This window comes from Equus asinus, chromosome 6 (assembly GCF_041296235.1).
Source record: "Equus asinus isolate D_3611 breed Donkey chromosome 6, EquAss-T2T_v2, whole genome shotgun sequence".
NCBI lineage: Eukaryota > Metazoa > Chordata > Mammalia > Perissodactyla > Equidae > Equus > Equus asinus.
Genome location: NC_091795.1, coordinates 40,908,121 through 40,928,936, shown reverse-complemented (window position 1 = coordinate 40,928,936; position 20,816 = coordinate 40,908,121). Strand labels below are relative to the sequence as shown.

The window sequence follows — 20,816 nt, the reverse complement described above, 5'->3', positions numbered from 1 at the left end:
GGAGTCAGGAATCTCCCAGAGACCCACAATCACAGCACAGTGCTCACCATGCAGCAGGCCAATTCTAAACGCTTGACATGCATTAAGTCATTTAATCCACACAGCAACTCCATGAGCAGCTATTATTATCATCCATTTTACATGTAAGGAAATACAAACCATGACTTGTAATTTGCAAGCACTGATTACCATCTGTAAACCAGAGACACAAATACCTGCCCTACACCTACACAACTAGGAGTCTTGCAAGCCGTCACCTCCGATACATTGGAAGTAAATTAATATATCTTAATCTGGAACCGTTACGGTTTTTCCCCTTCCACCTTTTTGGATATAGGAAAGCTTCTTCCAAAGGGGCCTAGATAATGTGGGTGCAGAAAGTTCCTGGACAGATCCAAAAGAAAATGGTAACCACAGCGCTGTCTGCAGGCAGGGAAGTGAGTGGCTAGGGGACAGGGTGAGAAATTTACTTTTCACTGTGTTTATAAACAAGATATTTAAAGTAAATTTTAAAAAATTTAAAAGGTCTGCGCAGTCACAGGTGAATCGGCGTGAGGCTTCTGCTTCCAAGACGGCGCCCAGTGGCCAGGCGGTGGGCCCAGGATCATCAGCAAGCCACAGCGAGCTCAGGGTCCTTTCCCGGACAGCACCAGGGTGGGCATTTGTAAATGCGGAAGGAGGGAGGGAGTCCGCTCCTTGCCGCTGCGCCCACCTGGACTCGCCCAAGACTGGGTGCGGCCCCGGGCGGCCGGGCGCACACTGACTCTGGAAGGTCCCGGGCTCCGCTGCGCGCGGGAGGCCCCGCCTGGGCCGCAGGAACCAAAGGCCAGCCCCAGCCCCGCCCTGTCCCGCCCCGCCAAATTTAAGAGCCCTCGCCGACAGCTGGGGCCGTTCCTGGCCAGCAAGTCTCGCTCCCTCTTGCAGGGTGTTCTCGCTCTCCTCTCCCCCGACGCACGCGGCCCCGGAGGCCCCCGGCTCCCCTCCCTGGGAGCGTCTGTCCGGGCCAGGGCCGCGCCATGCCCAGCCCCGTGCCGCGAGCCAGCCGGCCGCCCGCTCCCCGGGGCGCTCGGCTCCAGCCCGGGTCCCCCGCGCCCCAGAGCCACTCCGCGCGCCCAGGCACGCCCCGCGCTCCCGGGCGCCTCGAGTCCTCCTTCTCCGTCGAGGCCATCCTGGCCAGGCCCAGCCCCCGCGCGCCCGCCACCCCCCCTGCCTTGGGCCTCGGGACCATTCCCTTTCGGTCCCCGGCCCCGGTTGTGCCCTGGGCGTGCCCGGCGACGTGGCTGCCCGCCTACCTGAGCGTGGGGCTCTACCAGCAGTGCCCTCAGCCCCCTGTGCTGGGGTTGCGCGTGGCTCACTTCTGCGGCCTCCAGGGCCTCGGCGTCACAGGTACGAGGGGCCCTCGCGCCCGCGTCCGGGAAATTAGGCAGGGCGGCTGCAGAGGGGAGGCCGCGACAGTCGGCACATGATAGCGGAGAAGTCCCTGAGTTTGAGAACCACCCGCAGCTGGAGTGGGAAGGGACCCTACGACCCTTGACCTTGCAGTTGAAACCGAGGCCCGAGAGAGAGACTAGCTGAGACCAGACCGCAGCGCGAGGCTTACGCTGAGGTGGGAGAAGGGGTGTGTGGGGAAGGGTAGGCCAGAGGGGCTCCTCGGAAGACTGCCAAGGCCAGGGCTACGGCTGCGAGGAGCCCCCGCCCTGCTCCTTGGCTCCGCGTCCCTTGACGAGGGATTTATGGAGGCCCTTGCTTTCTCCCATAGCCCCTTTGGATAATGCCTGTTGGCACACAAGCTTTTCCCCAAAGCGGCTCCCGTTGCGAACCCACGGCCCTTTTTCAGCTGGGAGAAGCGGATGCTACAGGTGGTGCTGTTAGGTGCTGGCAAGTGCCCAGACACCATACCGCCTCGACTGCGCAGGTCTGAGTGACTTGCGCTCCTCACTTGACTCCTCCGAGCCCGCTTGCTTATTGCGCTCTTAGAATGGTACCTTAGTGCCCCGGCGCGCAGGCACTTAAATCCCAGCGAGAAATTAACTGTTGAGGTCCCCTTCTCCTCTGGCGTTAACACCCACCTACATGAGCTTTTGCCGTTTTTGGTTATCTGGTTCATGCTTCCCCATGTGCCCATGAGGCAAACTGGAGCAAGGTTAGTGCAAACCTTATGAACCCCTACCAAAATCCTGTAACACCATCTTACTTGGCTCCCACTCCCTGGGCTTCCCCCTCCTGTATTTCCTCAATTCCCTTCAGCTGGGCATTCCTCCCACCTGTGTTGGAAACACTGGGCTCTCAACCACGTGCCACTGCATCTGGGAGCCACGCCCATCACTCCAAGCCACCTTTTTCTAACCTCCCCACACACCTGAGGTCTTAATTGCAGTTTACTACTTTATATTACAGGTGTCTCATTTTCAAGTTAGTTTTTTCATAGGAGTTACATCCACGCAATTCAAGCGTCAGAATGTTTACTAAGATATATGGAGAAGAGTTTCCTCTCCCTTTCTGTCCCCCAGTCACCTAGTTACCCCCCTCCCCCCACCCCACAAGTAGCCAATGACACCAGCTTTATTCTTCCACAGGTATTTTGTGTATATTTACTACCTCAATACACACACGTATTTATATGTGTATATTCATTCTCTACCCTCCCTCCCATACTGACACACTGCTCTGCACTTTACTCTTTTCAGTTGATCATATATCTTGGAGATTTTCCCACATCAATCCATACAGAGCTTCTTTACACTGAAGAGTGGTCCATTCCAAGGATGTCCCATAATTTATTTAATCAGGCCCTGCTGATTGTTTCTCATCTTCTGCTATTATGCTTATGTTTGTGGTAAGCCTAGTAGGCTCAGCAGTTGGGGTCCTGGCCTCACTTCTTTTGCTGGAGTAGTTCGTCTGCCAGCCCTGGAGCCTCCCCAAGGTTAGTGGAGCTGAGGGGCCTTAGCACCGCACTTGCAGGTCCTGTGTCAGAACACTCCCGTCCAAGATAGCCCAACGGCTCACTTCCTCATTCCTTCCGAGTTGCCACTTAGGTACCTTGCCCTGATGGATGAATCTCCATCTCAGCTGGCCCACAGCTTGGTGAGCTGAATAGCACCTTTGTGTGCATTAGGAAGGGCACCCTAATATGTCCAGACAGACACAGCACCTTGTCAGAGGGCAAGAACTGGCCTGCGGAGAGAGGGCAGAATTTCAGACTCCACTTAGCCTCTCAGCTGGGTACCCATGTGCAGACCACAAGCTGTACATAGTGGCCCTGTTCAAATGTCACCTCAGTGAGATGACTCCCCTTTCTAAAGATGCCAACTATCCCTGCCCCCCCCACACACTCACCCTGTCCTTCCCTGCTTTATTATTCTCACTACTGCTCATCATTTTGATAATACTTTACTTATTTACCATTTTTACTGTTATACAGGGGTTTTCTGCTTTGTCCTGGAACCGTGCCTGACACATAGTAAACACTCAAAAAGTATTTGTTGAACAAATGAAAAGGATGAACCCTTGGGGGTCCCTGCTCTGCCCATCCCATGGGGTGTCCTGAAGTAGCCAAGGAAAGGAGTGGAGGACAAGGAGAGATGGAGGCCTGGCAACTCCTCTTAGGGCCAGAGGTTAAGCCAGGCAGCTAGAGAAGGTGGAGGCAGAGGTAGTCTCACAGCACTGTCCCTTCTTTTGTTTTTTTGAGGAAGATCAGCCCTGAGCTAACATCTGCGGCCAATCCTCCTTTTTTTGCTGAGGAAGATTGGCCCTGAGCTAATATCTGTGCCCATCTTCCTCTATTTTATATATGGGATGCCTGCCACAGCATGGCTTGATAAGCAGTGCATAGGTCTGCACCCAGATCCGAACCAGCGAACCTCTGGCCACCAAAGCAGAGTGTGTGAACTTAACTGCTGTGCCACTGGGCCGGTCCTGTCCCTTCTTTTCCATTGTTTGTTTTCTGTTATTTCTGTGCAGTCTCTGCCCACCCTGCCTCTTGCTGTGTTACCTGGCCAAGGGCAAGGCAAGGCATAGAGCTGTGAGCTTGTTCTCTCTCCTCCAAGATAGGGGGCTGGGGCGGTGGGATGGAGGGTGCTGGCTAACCTCTCCTCCTGCTGGTTGCTCTCTAGGCTTGGAGCTGGCTCACTGCCCAGGCCTATGGGGCCCCCCAGACTGGGCACCGGTGGAGGCCCTTCAGGCCACTGAGAGACCCCAAAAGAGAGTTCGAACTATGTTTAATTTGGAGCAGCTGGAAGAGTTGGAGAAAGTGTTTGCAAAACAGCACAATCTGGTGGGGAAGAAGAGAGCCCAGCTGGCTGCCCAGCTCAACCTGACGGAGAACCAGGTGGGAGCAGGACTCCTGTGGGGCCAGGGCTGCACGTGGGAGCAGACACGACTCTCCATGAGGTGCTAGGTGGCGGGTGATGGGAGGACATGGGCCTTCTTCCTCTGTGCCAGGCCACTGGGGGAGACAGGACCTGACCATTGGCACACTCCCTATTTGATGAGAAAAATGGCCCCAATTGAAATCACATTATGGGAACAACATGTGATGTTAATGCAGAACTTTATAATACAATATTTTCATGCTAAATAGGGTGCTGAATAAGTAGGTATTCAAGGGACTAAATATTAAAAATAATAATAAACATTCCTTGAGCCTATATTCCTCTCCAGCTACTGTATCATTTCCCTGCCGTTTTCACAGGCAAACTTCTCAAGAACTGGCTATGTTCTCTCCATGTCCTTACCTCCCCTCTACTCCCAACTCATTCCAATATGAATTCTTTCCCTACCATTCCATTGAAACTTCTCATCAAGGTCTCTAATGGCCTCCATTAGCCAAAGTCAACAGAAGTTTTCCTTCCCTCATCTCACTCCACCCGTTAGCCTCTCTCAGTACTGTCAACTGCTCCTTCTCTTATCTCCTATCTCTTCTCTTGGCTTCCAGACACCACACTCTCTTGGTTTTCCTCCCAGCTCTCTGGCTACTTCTTCTCTGTCCTCCTTGTAGGGGGGACTTTTCTCTTTGCAACCTCAAATTTTTCTGCCCAGCTGATCTCATCTATTCCCCTGGTTTTAAATACCATCTATAAGCCAATTTCTCCAAAATTTGTATCTTCAGCCCACTTCTCTTTTCTGACTTGTACATCTAACTACCTCTTTGAGGTCCCTACTTGGATGTCTTATGGGTAGTTATTTCAAACTTAACAAATCTAAGCCTCAATTCTTGATTTTTTTTCTCCCCAAATCTGTTCCTTTCCCTACACATGGCCCCACCATCCACCCAATTGTTCAAAATACCTAGTCATCCTAGACTCCTCCTCCTCTCCCATTTCCATTCCATCAGCAAGACTTGTCGCCTCTACCTCCAAAATGCAGCTGGAATTGCGTCATTTCTCTGCATTGTCCCAGTTCATACCAGCCCCAGCTCTCACTGGATCACTGCAATGGCCTCCCAGCTGTCTCCCTGCATCTATGTTCATCCATTCTTCACACAGCAGCTAGATGTGCAATTCACTTGAGATATGAATAGGATTATGTCACATACCACCCAAAAGCCTTGAAGCCGACACTCCTAACTCATGGCCTTCACATGCTGGGTGATCTGGCCCCATTGACCTCTCCCACTTTCCCTTTCTTCACTTTCTCTTCTCACTCTCAGATGTTCCAGCCGTGTTCTCCTCCTTGCTGGTCCTCAAACACTCCAAGCTTGGTTCCACCTCAGAGCCTTCCTACAGGTCATCCCCTGCCCCAGCCTACTTTTCTGTCCCCACCAGGCTGGCTTCTCATCCCCTGAGCCTCAACTTAAGTGCTGGTCCCTCAGAGAGGCTCAGACCTGTTTGTACCCCCATTTGTGTTTATATATTTCTTTGTTTCCATGTTTGTTATTATTCATCTCTCTCCACTAGACTGAGCTCCATGAGGGCTGGGACCATGCCTCTATTGTTCACCATTGTATCACCATCACCCAGGATGGTGCCTAGTACATAACAGGAGCTCAATAAATACTTGTTGATGAATGAATGGCAACTGGAATTACAGGGAAGGGTGTTTTGGAGGGGATGCCTCCCTTAGAAGAAAGAGTAAATTTTGGCCAGAGAGGAGAGGGCAGTGTGGGAATGGGGGAGCAGTGGGAATTGCTGGTCACATTCTGATCTCTGCCCACTCCCTATAATTGTAGGTGAGGGTCTGGTTCCAAAACCGCAGGGTCAAGTATCAGAAGCAGCAAAGGCTGAAACTGCCCGCCACGTCTGCCATTGCTGCATCCCTGGATGAGCCCTCCAGCAGCTCCGACACCAGCATCCAAAGAGAAGATACCGAGTCAGAAGTGGACAGCTGAGGACCAGGACAGAGGCTCAGTGCAGGCTGTCTGAGCTAGTTCTTCCTGGGGACACCCACTGGACCTGCCTGCCCCACTTCTTAATGAAGAGCCTCGACAGGGTCAAAGGGCACCAGAGGAATCTGAAGTGTCAAGCAGGGGCCCCCTTTTCTATATTGACCCCTGGGAGCTGGAATAATGAAAATGGTCAGGGGCACAGACTTTAGCCTTCAGCTATGTCCTTGGCCAAGTTATTGAACTTCTGAGCCTTTTTCTTCATCTGTATAATGGGTGTGTTGATAACTTAGAGCTCCCAGGGCTGAGATGACGTCTATAAAGCACTTATAGTGTGCCAGGCCCAGTGCTGTGCTAACTGTTAAGGCTTATACGCCCCCTTCACCTGGGGGAGTGGTGCCCACACCAGCCCTGGACTCTCTAGGGATTAGTCGTCTCCTGGCCTGGCTGTGGAGGAGAAGGAGCCTCCCTGAGTCAGGGCACAGAAGACTTCCCTACCAGAGGTGGTGGAGTTGAGAGCAGAGGAGGAAAAGGTAGACCGTTTAGCCCACTTCCCCTTACAGATTTCCCCCAAATTTTCTCGTTTTGTCTGAACTGTTACCACTCTCAGAAGGAGCTCCGGCCCAGCTGCCTTCTTGGAATAGACATGCTACCCTGACCACCATTTTTTTCCCTCCGGTTACCTGCCTTGACCCCTTCTCCATCTTTATATAGACTAGAGACACTGGACTCTGCCTTTGCCAAGATAGGCATTTTGTCATAAATTCTGCTTTATTTTCATGGGGTGGTTATTATTTCCTCCCCTTCACAATCCTGACTCGTGGCTCCCTTTCCTTCCCAGGAATCTGCTCATTTCTAAGAAGCCTAGCTGATAGCCTACACCTGTGGGGCCTGCCATTAACATTTCCAGAGCTGATTTCTCTAGTGCTCCACCTTCTTGGGTGGGTCTCTGTTGAGGGTATTGATTTAGAATCTAGAATGGCTTCTGAGTGCTGAGGTGAGCTGGTGGAAGGAGGTCTGCCCTGTCATCTGGTGGTCAGAGAGACCACGGTCTCCAGTTGCTCTAGAATTTTCTGAGGGAGAGAGAGGAAAGTTGGGGAGCAGAGACAGCCTTGCAAAACTACCTGCCCCCAAGGCAGTGGACGATGCTGTCTGGGATACCAGGCTGCAGCTGGAGGGATGCCAGGGTCCGGCTTCAAGAATTCTACCCTGTCCCTGTCTTCAGGGACATCCTTCCTAATGCTGGACCAAAAGTCAACTCTGTTAATCAAAGGAACTCAGCCACACTTGCCTCTTCCAGGAACAACTGGCTCACCTCTTTTTTTTTTTTTTTCAAATCAGCAGTTACCTATTCAGCAGTTACTGGGTTTTACCCAAGCCCAAACGTCACTATGAGACCAAAGCAAATGCAGACATAGGTTCCTTTACCAGGAGCACAGAGTCAATTGGAGGACAAGGAAACAAGATAAGGTACAGCGGTCAGGCTTGGCTGTGGTGGCAGATGCTTTAGGTCAGTGGTTTGCAGCTTTTGGGGTCCTAAATGAGAGAACAGGTCCCACTCCTGTTGTCAGGACAATGTGCCTATCACACTTCTGCATACAATTTCAGGGGTCCTCAGACCTGAGGTCAACTATGGACCCTCCTCCATTCCCCACTCCCACCCCCAGCTAGGGACCCCAGGCTGCAAGGTCCCTAAGCCCCTGAAGAGTCTGAGGGAGACTCAGGTCCCACTTAATCTTTCACAGGACTGTCTGCCCCGCTGCCAGAGGCCCACAGAGAAGGGAAATCTTGCATCAGACTTTCTTTGCGGGACGGATGGGTGGAGTAAGGTAGTCCGGGCTAAGGGTCAGGGGATAGGAGTAAATCAGCCCGCTGCTCTCCCACGCCTCAGCTGGGTCCAGGGATGGGTCCAAAGACCTCTTGACTCAAGAGTGGCCACTGGGTGGACAGAGACAACAGACATCCATACAAAGATGAAGTCGGACACAGACACGTCAAAACAACACACACACACACTCTCTGATATAGAGGTACACTCTGGCCCCGAAGACAAAACCGTACCGATGGAAAAGCACAAAAGCCCAGCTACACCCAGTCAACGAACTAAGTGATCTAAACACGTAGATAAAAGAGACCAGAATTTGGACTCGCTAGCGCACGAACTCTCGCAGCCTTGCAGACGGTCACGCCCGGGCCGTGGGCGAAGGGGGGCGGGGCCTCCCGGGTCGAGGCAGGGTCAAGGGTCAGAAGGCGGAGGCGCGCCCAAGATGGCGGCCTCCATGTGCGACGTGTTCTCCTTCTGCGTGGGCGTGGCGGGCCGGGCCAGGGTCGCCGTGGAAGTCCGATTTGTGAGCAGCGCCAAGGTGAGGCCGGGACGGACCCCGTCGGCAGCCCCCACCCTGTCCTGCCTTGGAGACAGCCCCGCGGGGCCCCATGCCCGGAGCCTAGAGGCTTCTCTGGAGCTCAGACGCGGCGCTCTGGCCCCTGCTCGCGGTCGGGGGCTCCCTGTCTGTCCCCGCGCGCAGGCTTCCGGGGCAGTCACGCGGGAACCAGGGCCTCCCGGGCCTCCGCGCGCACCCTCTCCCCGCGGAACCGGGCCGGCTTGCCAGCGGCCCTGCTGTGGCTGCTCCAGGCGGGTTGGGGGGTGCCGGGCCAACGGGCCGGGCCGGGGGACATTGCTGCTGGGCCCCGGGGGCAGTGGGCGGGGACGGGCTGAGCCGAGGGAACCGAGTGTAAAAAAGCGTGCGTCTTCAGGGAACCTTCTGAATGAGATTTGGGGTTAGAGAGTGGGTAGAGAGGCCAGAACCCTTCACGAAACGCCTCGGAGTGCTAAGGCATTTTTACTGGAGCCCGAAGCCTGTGGGAGCATTGGAAGGGTTTAAACAGGAAATGAATTTTGTCGTTTTATTATCGTGTTTTGGAAGTTCATTGTAGAAAAAGATAGAAAATGTATGTAAAAAAAAGAGAAGGTAAAAATCACTCATAATCCTATACGTGTGCAAATATGTATATTAAAATTACATTTTTAGAAAATGCTTTTTGATTCAGCAGTAAATCTTTCAATATCAACAAACATATTTCTACGTATTAATTTTTAACAGCTGAGTAATAGTCTATTTCGTGGGCGGGCCACAGTTCACTCAAGTACCTATTACCAAGTACCAACCCTTATGTTGGATCTTGTTTTTTTGACCCTGAGGTGAAAGGTCTTGGAGCTCAATTTCTGTGCACACACAACCTTTTTTTCTGTCCAGCACTGAGTATTTTCTTTTCTGGTTATCTTTGCCAATTGATATGTGCAGCATGGAATCGCTTTGTTCTCATTTACATTTCTTTGTTTACTAGTGAGCTTGAATTTATCATGAGTAGTGGCTGTGTGTGTCCTTGTCCAAGACGTCTGCCTTCTACTCCTCTGTCTTCTGCTCTCCGCATCTTCATACTGATCCAGTTCCCCAACCCAACCTTCCATTGTTCTCTTTCCACTCCAGAAGCATCTGGAGCGTTCCTCTCCATCCGTGGTAAATCAGCTTCCCGGCATCCTTGGTCTCCTCAGCTGCTCACATCTCCATCTTCACCCCAGGGCCTCTAGGGCTCTTGGCTGGCTTACAGTTTGATGGTGTCTCCGTTCCGCCACTCCTAGCAGGCAGAGACATTCACCTTCACTTTAGAACCCTACCCCTCAGGCCCCTCCTTTCTGGATTTCTTCCCTCGCTTCATCACTTCCGCCTTTCTCCTTGCCCAGTTGTCCTATCGCAGTCTTCTGTCAAAATCCCAGCTCTGGAAGAAGGAGCTGCCCACCCCACCGTCTCCGTGTCCACACCTGATGTGCTGCTGCAGAAAATCACATAGCTACCCAGACTTGGTGACAAGATGCATTATTCTGGGTTTTTTGCGTCTATATTCATCAAGGGAGATTGGTTTGTGTTTTTTTCTCTGTGCTGTCTTCCTCAGGTTGCCACATCAGAGTAATGCTTGTTTTTTGGTAAAATGGAGAAGCTTTCCATTTTTTCCCGTTATTGAATAGTTTAGATAGCATGAGAATTACTTGTGCTTTGGTTTAAAGAGAGCTGGCTTGTGAAACCAGATAGACTAGGGGCCTCAGTGGGGGGTAGTTTTTGACCACTTTCTCTGTCACTTCTATGGATATTGGTAGGAATGATTTTCAAAAATTTACCAACTACTGAGCCGAGGACACAACCAGTCACAACAGAAACCTGACTAAATACAGTGGATGCCAGCCGAATGCCACACTGGTGCATATCACCACTGCTTATTAGTCCGTCTCAGCTTTCTTCCTTTTGAATTCAGTTGTGGTAATGTATATTTTCTAGAAAATCATCCATTTCATAAATATTTTAAAATTTACCACATAGTTTTAGAGTTTTGCACAATCTTTTTATTAAAGCTTATTTTTCAAGTTGGAACTATCTTTGCATAGTTTGTGCCCTTTTCATTCAGTTTGCGTTTTCTTGAAGCTTCTTGGTAATATGAATAAGAGCTGTTTTTCTTGAAACACTTTCATATGTTTTAGAGGTGAGTGGTTTCGTGGAAGAATAGCTCTGATTCTTTTCCCTTTGTTTTGATTACTAAATCTTTTCTACATTTGGTCCTCCAGAAAGAGATTAATATTTATCTAACATTAAGATTTGAGATTGGGAGAGATGATGTGGGTCTCTGTCATATCTTTTTATTCCATAGAGGAAGACCAGGTTTTCATTTTGCTAGTTGGGGTCCCAGGGGCTACAAGGCATGGAGGTGGGGCTTCTAGGAAGACAACCAAGGGTGCGTGCATGGTTGTGCTCAGTGGTTTTGTTCCAGCTGTCCCACGCTGCTGTTAGAACTCCCAGAGTTGTTCAGAGGGGTGAGATTTGTGGCTCCTGGGTTGCTCAGGGCCTATCTTGGTCTACACATCCTCTCCCTCTGACTTTGGGAGACGCCCCTGTCTAGCCAGAGCACCAATGCTAGAAGGAAACAGGGAGCTACCCGGGAGGCCACATGACAGGACATTTCACTGGTGTGTCAGTCATTTTTTTCCTCTCCTTTGTGACTGTTCAGTGTTGGCAGGGGCACTCCCCTATTCTCTAAGTGAACAGTGGGAGTAGGTGCCCAGCAGGGTCAGTAACTGCCTGGGTCTAGAAGCACATTTGAGAAATGGCAGTGCAGCAATTGTTTTCTCATCCTTCATCCCTTGCGTGATGTATACAGTGCTTTAGACCAGTGCTTCTCAGACTTTAACATGCCTGTGACTGACGTGGGCATCTTGTTGAACTGTAGACTCTGATTCAGCAGGTCTGAGGTCAGGCCTGAGGTTCTGCATTTCTAACGGTCTCCCAAGTGATGCCTGTGCTGCCAGTCCATCACCTCACTTTGAGTAGTAAGCAGCTAGAGCTCATGAGGTGCATTCACCTGTGCTATATCATTGCATCCTGGAAACTGCCTGGTAGGTATTATCATCATATTCACTTTTCATGTGGGAAACAGATGCAAAGAAGTGAAGCAGCTGGCTCAAAGGTTCACGGCAAGTTAGCATTAGGACTGGTGCTAGGCTTAGTTATTCCTTTCAGCGTAACACCTGAGAACTTGTCGGGTGCGAGGCACTGTGCTAGGTGCTGCAGATACCCAGCCGACCAGGGAAGTAGGGCACATTCTCCTTCAAACTAGGCCTCCCTCTCCCGTGGTATAGGATTTCTCTGCAACCCTGAACAGCAGTATCACTGCCAGGATCCTGGAGGGGCAAGGGGTACCTCAGGGAGGGCTGCCCTGCCATTTATCACGCCCTGCTATTACCAGCTCCTGGTACAGGAGGCCCCAGCCTGCTCCGGCCATTCTAAAAATTCTCCTGCTCTTAGTACTCTGAGATGGCTGACGTGGTGTCTCCCTCCCCGTCCCAGGCCCCCTGCTCTGAACAGGCTGAAAGAAGTGTGACTGAAAGTAGGTCAGAGCTGCATTTCCAGAGGAGGCCGTTATGGAGGGTGCTGACCATGCTCCACGAGCCCTCCCAAGGCAGAGGCCTCTGCTGAGAGGGAGGCACGTGAGGGTGAGGCTGGGCGGCCCTCCAGGAGCTATGTCCTTTGTCTCTTTTTATGGACATCCTATTCCTTCTGTGCCCTCTTAGGGAAAGGGGCTGTTTGCTACCCAGCTGATCCAGAAGGGGGAGACCATCTTCGTAGAACGGCCCCTGGTGGCTGCACAGTTTCTGTGGAATGCACTTTATCGCTACCGAGGTGAGCACATCTCATGGCTGCTGGGCCAGCTGCTTTTGCACATGGAAGAGAGCTGCATTCATCCCTACTGGCTGACGTCTCTGGACTCTGGGTGTTGGGAGGAAAGGCTGTCTCCCCTGGAGAACACGCCTCTGTCTAACCTCAGGCTGTTTGGGGCTGTGAGTCTGCCGTAGAGAGGCTCTTCTGAAGTGCTCCCTGCGGGAGGACTGTCATGCAGGTGGAACTCAGTCTGACCCACAGTATAAGGGACTGGACATCATGCTAAAGGGCTCTGGGGCAGAATGCAGCCCTCTACCAAGAGAAGCCATGTGCCCTTGGGTCAAAATGCTGAGTTAGGGCTTAGAAGCAAGTAGGATGCCCTTAGCTTTGCCAGCCACGTGCTTTTCTCACACTTTTCTTGGGCTAGAGACAAACTGTGAAAGGAGGGTCAGTTGGTGCCAGAATGTGGGGAAAGCCAAGTCTGGGGGAGGGGAGGGGAGCCCCACAGACTAAGTCCCATTGAGAAGTAGGGACAGTCTGACAGGAGGGATGGGGACTCCAGCGGGGTAAGAGGGAGTCATCTCCCTTTGAATGCATGTGAAATTCATGAATTCGTTCCATTCTTTAACATAGTCATTCATTCACAGACTTCCAAAATGTTTATTGAGCACTCACTATGTGCCAGGCACTATTCCACTGCTGTAAAAGGATAAACGTGGCCGTCTCTCAAGCCACATTGTCATGTCTCCCTCAGCCTGTGACCACTGCCTTCGGGCACTGGAGAAGGCAGAGGAGAATGCTCAGAGGCTGACCGGGAAGCCAGGCCAGGTTCTGCCTCACCCCGAGCTGTGCACTGTGCGCAAGGACCTCCACCAGAGCTGTCCCCACTGCCAGGTGAGCGTCCCAGGGGAGTGGACCTGAAGGGGGCCCAGTAAGGGAGGCCTTAGCTGAAGTCTTCTCAGGGGAGATAGGCATGAGGACAGACCTGGTCATGGCCCTTGAGAACCACAGTGTAGGGCAAGATACTGAAAAGGCTCAGTTACTGTTCCAGTTTCGTCCTCCCTGTTCCAGTCCCATTGTCTAGAAAGTAGGCTTGGTGGGAGCTTGCCCTCTTCCTGGGAGCCTATCAGGGCTTCTCCCCTCTACCTGAAAAGCTTTCTTTCCTTCCCATGGTTTTAGAAGCTTGGGTTAGGTGCTCCTCTCACATGCCCCCAGAGCACCATATGCTTTCTCATCTCGTGATACCACCGAGCTCCTGCTCAGGGCTGTTTGTGGAAGGAATGCAGTTAGAGGAGATGAGTACCACATGGGACATGTGTGCCTCACCTCATGGCCAGATCCTAGGGTGCTGACCTCCAACAGGTGATGTACTGCAGCACAGAATGTCGGGTGGCAGCTGCTGAGCAGTACCATCAGGTCCTGTGCCCAGGCCCCTCCCAGGATGACCCCCTGCATCCTCTCAATAAGCTGCAGGAGGCATGGAGGTAGGTGGCATTTCGTCCCTTCTTTCATTTATCCTTCCCTTCCTGTCTGGGAAAGGATAGGTCTGCTTGCCTGCTTGAGCTCAGCAGATGCAGCTATTTTTCTTAAGTTACCGTCCTCTAGATTTTTCCTCCATTCTTATGGTTAAACAGAGGGCATATCACCCAACCCTCTGCCTTTAATCTGAGCTGCCAGTCCCACCATCCTGGGCATTTTACACACTCTCAGAAAGAGCAACATTAAGCCCATAGGGATGTCAAGTTCTGCCCAAGTCCTTGCCGATGACTTTCTCTCTTTGGTTATAAATGGGTTGGGAGGAAGGATTCTCTGTAGCAATCAGACTGGGCTTCCCTGAACTCAGCTACTGGGGAGGGAATTTCTAGGCCCAATCTTTTTCTTTGTCCCCAGGAGTGTTCACTACCCTCCTGAGACTGCAAGCATCATGTTAATGGCCCGAATGGTGGCCACAGTGAAGCAGGTAAGCCCACCTGACCCTCCCAGGGAAGCTGACTCTGGCCTCATTCAACCCTTGGCCTCAGTCTCCTCCTCACCTCAAGACCCTGGCTTGGATGCAGAATTCTCCTGGGCTTCCCAAAGGAGAGCTGCTTGCTACGTAAACCTTCGGGGTAGCTAACCACAAATCTGGCAGGGGGGTGGGGCCTCATCTTGGATCTATGAGAGGACTTCTTGTGCAGCAGCAATTCATGCATTCAATTTATAAGCACCACTTTTTCAGGATTGTGTCTTTCACATAAAGTGAGAGAAGCCACTCTGATCCCTTCCATTAATATTGTTGCTCCTCAGCCTCATTCTCCTATTTTCTTAGTATTGTTGAATTGGCTAGCTTGGCCCCAGTTGGGGAGATGGTTGGTGTGGGCACGGTGGGGAGGAAGTCCCCAGGCAGAGGAAGGGTCTACCTAGAAGCTCATGTGGATGGTGTTTCTCTGATGGTGGCGGCTTTAAAATCATAAGCTACCCCTCCCACGTGGGTGGGAGTGGCAGTAAGGAGGTGGGTGTCTGAGTCCTTGTGTGCATTTGCATGCACGGGCATGTGTGAACATGACCCTGAAGTATATTTATTCGCTGCAGGCTAAGGATAAGGATCGTTGGATCAGGCTCTTCTCCCAGTTCTGTAATAAAACAGCCAATGAGGAGGAAGAAATTGTCCACAAACTCCTTGGGGACAAATTCAAGGTTCGTCTTCTCCCATGACCCCCCCTTCACCCCCAGTAGCCTGGGATGTTCTGTGGCTATCTCAGGGGAGCTCCACATTTGGTCCCTTCCCAGCCACAGGAACGAGTTAGAGCCTGGGGCCAAAAATCTATTCAGAGGACTTATATTCCTACTACTGTTTAACTTCATGACCTAACGTGGACCTGAGACTGGGAAGTGGGGTGACGACAGAGGAAGGAGGGGTAGGGTGCCCTGATGTGGGAAGGCAGTACGTCATGACAGGATAGCAGTCGGCAAATCAGGTATAATGGAAACTGGAGGATTGGGGGTCCACCGGCTCAGGGAGCAGTGTGACACAGGAGAATTTTAGCCGCCGGTGTACTTAGTGCCCACTCGCAATCAAAGAGTTACACATTCTCATTAAGGACAGTGCACTTCCGTGCAGGTGCTGCCTGAAGGTGGAGGCAGGTGTGTGAGAGGGCATCTGGGGCAGGCCTTCCTGCACTGAAGTCTGAGGAAAGGAGAGGGGGAGTCGAGCTGGTCTGAAGGCCAGGTTGAGGAGCCTGGAAGCGGGTGGTGAGGACGGACATTCTAAACCAAGCTGCCTCAGCCCTGCTGGTACAAGTGCTGGAAAACAGGGAGGAACTTGGGAGTTGCCACCCTCAGTTGGAGCAGGCCAGCAGACTGCCAAGGCTCTTTGGAAATAAGGACTCTGTGGCCTTCCTTAGGGAAAGCTCGTTCTACAGAGCTGGCCCTTTTTTCTTCCCTCACCTGGTCTTCTGGTCTGCCTGAAGCTAATGGGAAATGCCCAGCGATGCAAGTCTCTCCCTCCTTCCCCTAAACCAGGGCCAGCTGGAACTTCTACGGAGACTCTTCACAGAGGCCCTTTATGAGGAAGCACTCAGCCAGGTGAGCATGGGGAAGGTGGGACCAATGGCCTCCCAGTCACTCCAACTTTCCAGGAGCAGCTGGGTCAGCGTCTCCTATGGGGACAGCTAAGCCAGAGCTGACTTGGTCTTCTGGAGTTGAGATGGGACTGACTTGTGGAAGACTTCCTGAACAGAGAGTTGTATCAGGAAGAAAAGTAAGTGGCTGTAACCTGAGCACTCATCTCTCTTTCTCTCCCACAGTGGTTCACTCCTGATGGATTCCGGTCTCTCTTTGCTCTTGTTGGGACCAATGGCCAAGGAATTGGGACCAGGTTAGGAGAGAATGTTCCAGATCTATTGGACTTGTCCCTCAGGGTGTGGGTGGGAGGTTGACTGAGGAAGGTAGACACAGCTCCTTTCAAGGTTAGGGTGGAGTAGGGTGTGACTCTGGTCAGAGTGCTCGACTAGACACAGTGGTGGGGGTCAGAAAGAGTGAGACTGAAGAGTCTGGTCTTGGGAGCCCTGGTCTCTTGGGGAAGATGGGTCCCCCACCCTGGAATGGGCTTAACTTGCCTGGAGGTGGAGAGCCCTGTGAGCTGGGCCTCCTCCTCTCCAACCTGGCTGCCTGGGACCCCCAGCTCCCTGAGCCAGTGGGTCCATGCCTGTGACGCTCTGGAGCTGAAGCCTCAGGACCGCGAGCAGCTGGATGCCTTCATTGACCAGCTGTACAAGGACATCGAGGCAGGTTGGTGAGATGGAGCCTTGGCCTCACTCCACCTTGGAGATGCCCCCCAGTCAGATGGCGGATGCACAGTCTTCCCCCAGGGAGCTCTGAGTTAATTTTTGGGGAAGGTAATCCCTATATACCTGTGGGAACCTTCAGGTCTATCCATAGGATACACAGACAAGAAGTAACCCTGAGATCCATGCAGAGGATTGATGCTGGGGGTGGGAGAGTGCTGATAAATACAGGGATAGTGTTTCTAGAAAGATAGGGCTTATGTCTCCGAGAAGCAAGTTCAAGTAAAACAGTCGTGATTGGGCAGCAAGACCATGGAGCCAGAGCTTGTCCTTAGAAGCCTAGTCCTTTTTCCACCTATAAAATGGGTAGAATAACATCTGCATATTACTGTCTTACAGCAACTGGCGAGTTCCTTAACTGCGAAGGATCTGGCCTCTTTGTGCTTCAGAGCTGCTGTGAGTCCTGGCATTGAGGAGGGTGGCCTCATGGCCACAGTTCATCTCTCTCAGTTGGCCACTTCTAGGCTGGTGGGGTTAAATCTGAGCATAGGGTTAGGGCTGAGCTTCCTTGGGGATTCCCCTGGGCTTTTACAGTTCGAGCATTTTTTTATTCATTCCTTGGACTGCTTGTGCCTTAGTATATGTTTCTATATAAATTAACCTTCCAATGGGCCAGGCCCTGTGCTAAGGCTGGCGCAGAGCTCTGATTTTTGCAAAGGGAAGCATGGGCTTTGCACCACCGCTGTTCTCTGAGATTTGGGGGGACGGGGCGGGGGGGTGTTGTGAGAGCCTAGGAGGCCCTCAGGATCCTGGGAGGAGGGAGCTCAGGTTAGAAGGTGAGTCTCTTCAGCACGTGATGGGGAGGTGCAGAGCCAGCTCAGACTGTTGTCTTTTCCATATCTCAGCCTCCCACCTGCTGGTTTCCTTACCACAAGCCCCTGCTCCCAGGCTCTGGAGCCACTTTACCCCTCCCAGACTAGGCTCTCAGAGGGCCTGGCTCAGCTGTTACCAGACATCCAGTAGCAGACGGGACTGAGTTAAGTGGTCTAGCGTGGCCATCCCTTTCACAGCGCTGTCCCTCCCTTTGCCAGACACTGGGAACACAACTGAAAAAGAAGCTGACCAGTGAGGAGAGCAGGGGCAGTCAGAGTGGGTGGGAGAGGGGAGTGATGTGGGAGGGCATTTGTGCCTGTGCGCTATGGTCTTCAGGAAAGAGCACTGGATGGAGAGACAGGAAAGTTGGGTGCCAGGACCTTTACAGCCCTAGCAGAGATCAGAGAACAAGGAAGGATGGGACTCAGTGCTCTGCAGAATTGAGGCTGTTATTTTTATTAGTCAATAATCCTCATTACCTGCCTCTTGTGACCCAGGCAACCACAGCTGTGTCCCTAATGCAGAGACCTCCTTCCCAGAAAACAACTTCCTTTTGCATGTCACTGCCCTGGAGGACATTAAGCCAGGAGAGGTGAGAGGGCTGGGGCTTGGGAGCTGTGGGGGGTGGGTGGGCAGTGGGCCTTGCAAGTTCTGTCCAGGGATTGGGAGCAGTAGTGGCTAGAGCCCCAAGTTGAGGCTGTTGGCTTGAATCCCCATGTGCCCCAGGACTCATGTCTTTTTGCCCATGGGTATGCCCTACCCAACCCCACTTCTTCAAAAAATAACTCCAGAAAGCCTCAAAGCAGTATTTGAAACAGCTGTGTGCCCAGGTTCTTGTCCCCAGCCACCTTTTGATCAACAAGTCTGTAGCTTCTAAGAAAACAGGAGATGGCTCTTTGTGGCTTGGGCTATGGGCTGCTAGTGTGGGTTTGGGGTCCTGGCTGTTGGTGCAATGCACAGAGCCTGGTTGAATCTTCTTCCAGGGCAAGTAACATCGCACCAAGATAACCTCTGACCCCAGCCACAGACCTTAGCCATTGCTTGCCTTTAACAATGGCCTGAGGCTAACTACAGTCCCTCTGTCTCAGACACAGGTTGTTAGAGCCTCATAGTGGCTTGCCTGCTGAGGGACAGGGGAATGGATCAGGGCAGCCCACCCCTTTGCTGAAGGGCAGCTCAGACCTGGCTCCTGGGGATGGGGCAGTGGTGGAAATAGGGTAGTGGTTGGGGAGGCCCTAATCCCATCTAATAGAGAGCACAAACCATGAGACCCCACCTGTCCTCTGCCCTCTAGGAAATCTGTATCAGCTACTTAGACTGCTGTCAGCGGGAGCGCAGCCGTCACAGCCGCCACAAGATCCTCAGGTGCCAGCTGGGGACCTGGTGGGTAGCTGGGCTCTGGGGTCCTTCAGTCCTGGTAGATGGCTGACTTTTCACCCTCATCACCATCCTCCCACCCTCTGCAGGGAGAACTATCTGTTTGTCTGTTCCTGCCCCAAATGCCTGGCAGAGGCTGATGAACCCAATGTGACCTCAGAGGAGGAGGAGGACGAAGAGGAGGAGGAAGGAGAGCCAGAAGATGCAGAGCTGGGGGATGAGATGACTGATGTATGATGTTCCCCTGCCTGGAAAGGGCTCTACCCCAGACCCTGCCGGAAAAGGGGGCCTTCCCCCAGAGAAGAGGCTTGGAAGGAACTCCCCACTCCTGTTGCCTGCTTTCCCCCCATTCCAGCTGTTTCTGCCAGAGGGTAGGACAGAGACTGGATCCTAGGCCCTCCACCCCTCACCAGGCCCCATGCCCTGGACACTGCTGCTGAGTGGCTTAGGCTCTGTGCTGTCACTGAGCCTCTCAGAACTGGCCTTCCCCTTCTCCTCCACTCCAGGGTGTGAGCGGCTGGAACCAAGGTCAGGGTCTAACAATGTTTCTTCCCCTTGCCCCCATGGCCATGCTTACCCACCCACCTGAGGCTTCACCCCTCTCCACTTGCTATGAAAGGATAACAAAGTGGCAATCTGAGAACAGCCTGACTTCACTGAAGAAGAAAGGAGGTGGGGTGAAATGCCCTCACCTTCTTCCCCTCCTCCCTCCGTTGTAGCTGATAAGGCAACTTTCTGACCACTAGCACACCTGGGAGAGGCAGGAAGGGGGACAGGGCCTCCAGAGCACTTTCACTAAGCCTCTCTGCCAGGGAATACGGAACCAGGGGGATTACCTCCCTCTCCCCACCTCACCACCCCCAGCATTTGGACACCTAGGGGAGTGGAGATTAACCCCTTCCCCAGACTCCAGAATCTCTGTACTTTGTGCCTTGTCCCTCAGGCCCTGGCACAGTGGCTGGCCCCGTGGGGTATGGAAGAGGCCTCTGCCTCCCTCAGGAGGGGCATGTGGGGGACCATCACCTCTTCCTCACACCCTCTCCCGTTGAGGACTCTAGCAGCATGGCTGAGACCTGGCAGATGACAGACCTGTGCTCCTTAATGTGGGATGCTCTAGAGTCTTCCCTGGGACCGGTTTAACATGGGTCAGTGAGGGGCTCTCCTGGCCTCAGTCTCCATCTTTAGGGTCTCCACAGAGGAATGTTGAAGTCTTCCAGAAACCTCGACGAGCTGGGCTAGATACTCTGAGATTAGCCCTGACTTTGTCCCCCTCCCCCAGATAAGCACGACCCCTCACTCTTGGGTTGGATGCTGTGGGAGTTATAACCCATCACTCGCAATTCCTTCCCACCTACCTTCCCTGAGGGGCCTGCTGTGTCCCTCTGCTGAGGGCTCCCCGGGAGGGCAGGTGCTTACCCCACAGGCCCTTTCCTGGATCTAGAGCCAGGTGGAGCATGCCTGTCTGGCCTGTTGGGTTCTTACTCCTTCACACCTCTCACCAGCACCCCTCCCACCCTTGCCTGCCCACTGTTCTCAATAAAATGTGAGTGGTGACAGGCCTCTGCAGGAATGCTTTGTGGACAATGGCTTGGTGAGCTCCCCAGGGCACATGGCAGTCATGTAGGTGGTGCAAAGGTGCATAAGTTAGACCAGGTGAAGGCAGGAGGTGGGAGCTGCAACTCCTCAGTTGAGGCTTGTCTCTGGTCTCCTCTACACTCTGCCATGCAAATGTCTCTGAAGCACAAGAGCACAGGTCCTCTGAGGCCCAGTGTGGATCCC

The 20,816-nt window shown here is 52.6% G+C and overlaps 2 protein-coding genes across 3 annotated transcripts; both read left to right on the top strand.

The window, feature by feature from the left end:
• Window positions 1-906: 906 nt before the first annotated feature.
• NOTO (notochord homeobox) lies at window positions 907-7,097 on the top strand. The gene is made up of 3 exons (XM_014836817.3): window positions 907-1,386; window positions 4,113-4,327; window positions 6,167-7,097. The coding sequence occupies exons 1-3, from the start codon at window positions 1,017-1,019 to the stop codon at window positions 6,323-6,325; spliced, it is 744 nt and encodes a 247-aa protein (XP_014692303.3). The 5' UTR covers window positions 907-1,016; the 3' UTR covers window positions 6,326-7,097.
• Window positions 7,098-8,535: 1,438 nt separating this feature from the next.
• On the top strand, window positions 8,536-20,591 carry SMYD5 (SMYD family member 5). Of its 2 annotated transcripts, none has more exons than XM_014836636.3 (13): window positions 8,536-8,682; window positions 12,435-12,543; window positions 13,277-13,416; window positions 13,885-14,006; window positions 14,413-14,482; window positions 15,094-15,198; window positions 16,024-16,086; window positions 16,308-16,378; window positions 16,685-16,791; window positions 17,187-17,243; window positions 18,158-18,252; window positions 18,955-19,025; window positions 19,127-20,591. In XM_014836636.3, exons 1-13 carry the CDS (start codon window positions 8,587-8,589, stop codon window positions 19,272-19,274), a joined length of 1,254 nt encoding a protein of 417 aa, XP_014692122.1. In that variant the 5' UTR covers window positions 8,536-8,586; the 3' UTR covers window positions 19,275-20,591. The 2 variants fall into 2 exon arrangements, with proteins under 2 accessions (XP_014692122.1, XP_044628604.1); XM_044772669.2 differs by having other exon boundaries at window positions 8,565-8,682; window positions 13,170-13,416.
• Window positions 20,592-20,816: the final 225 nt, after the last annotated feature.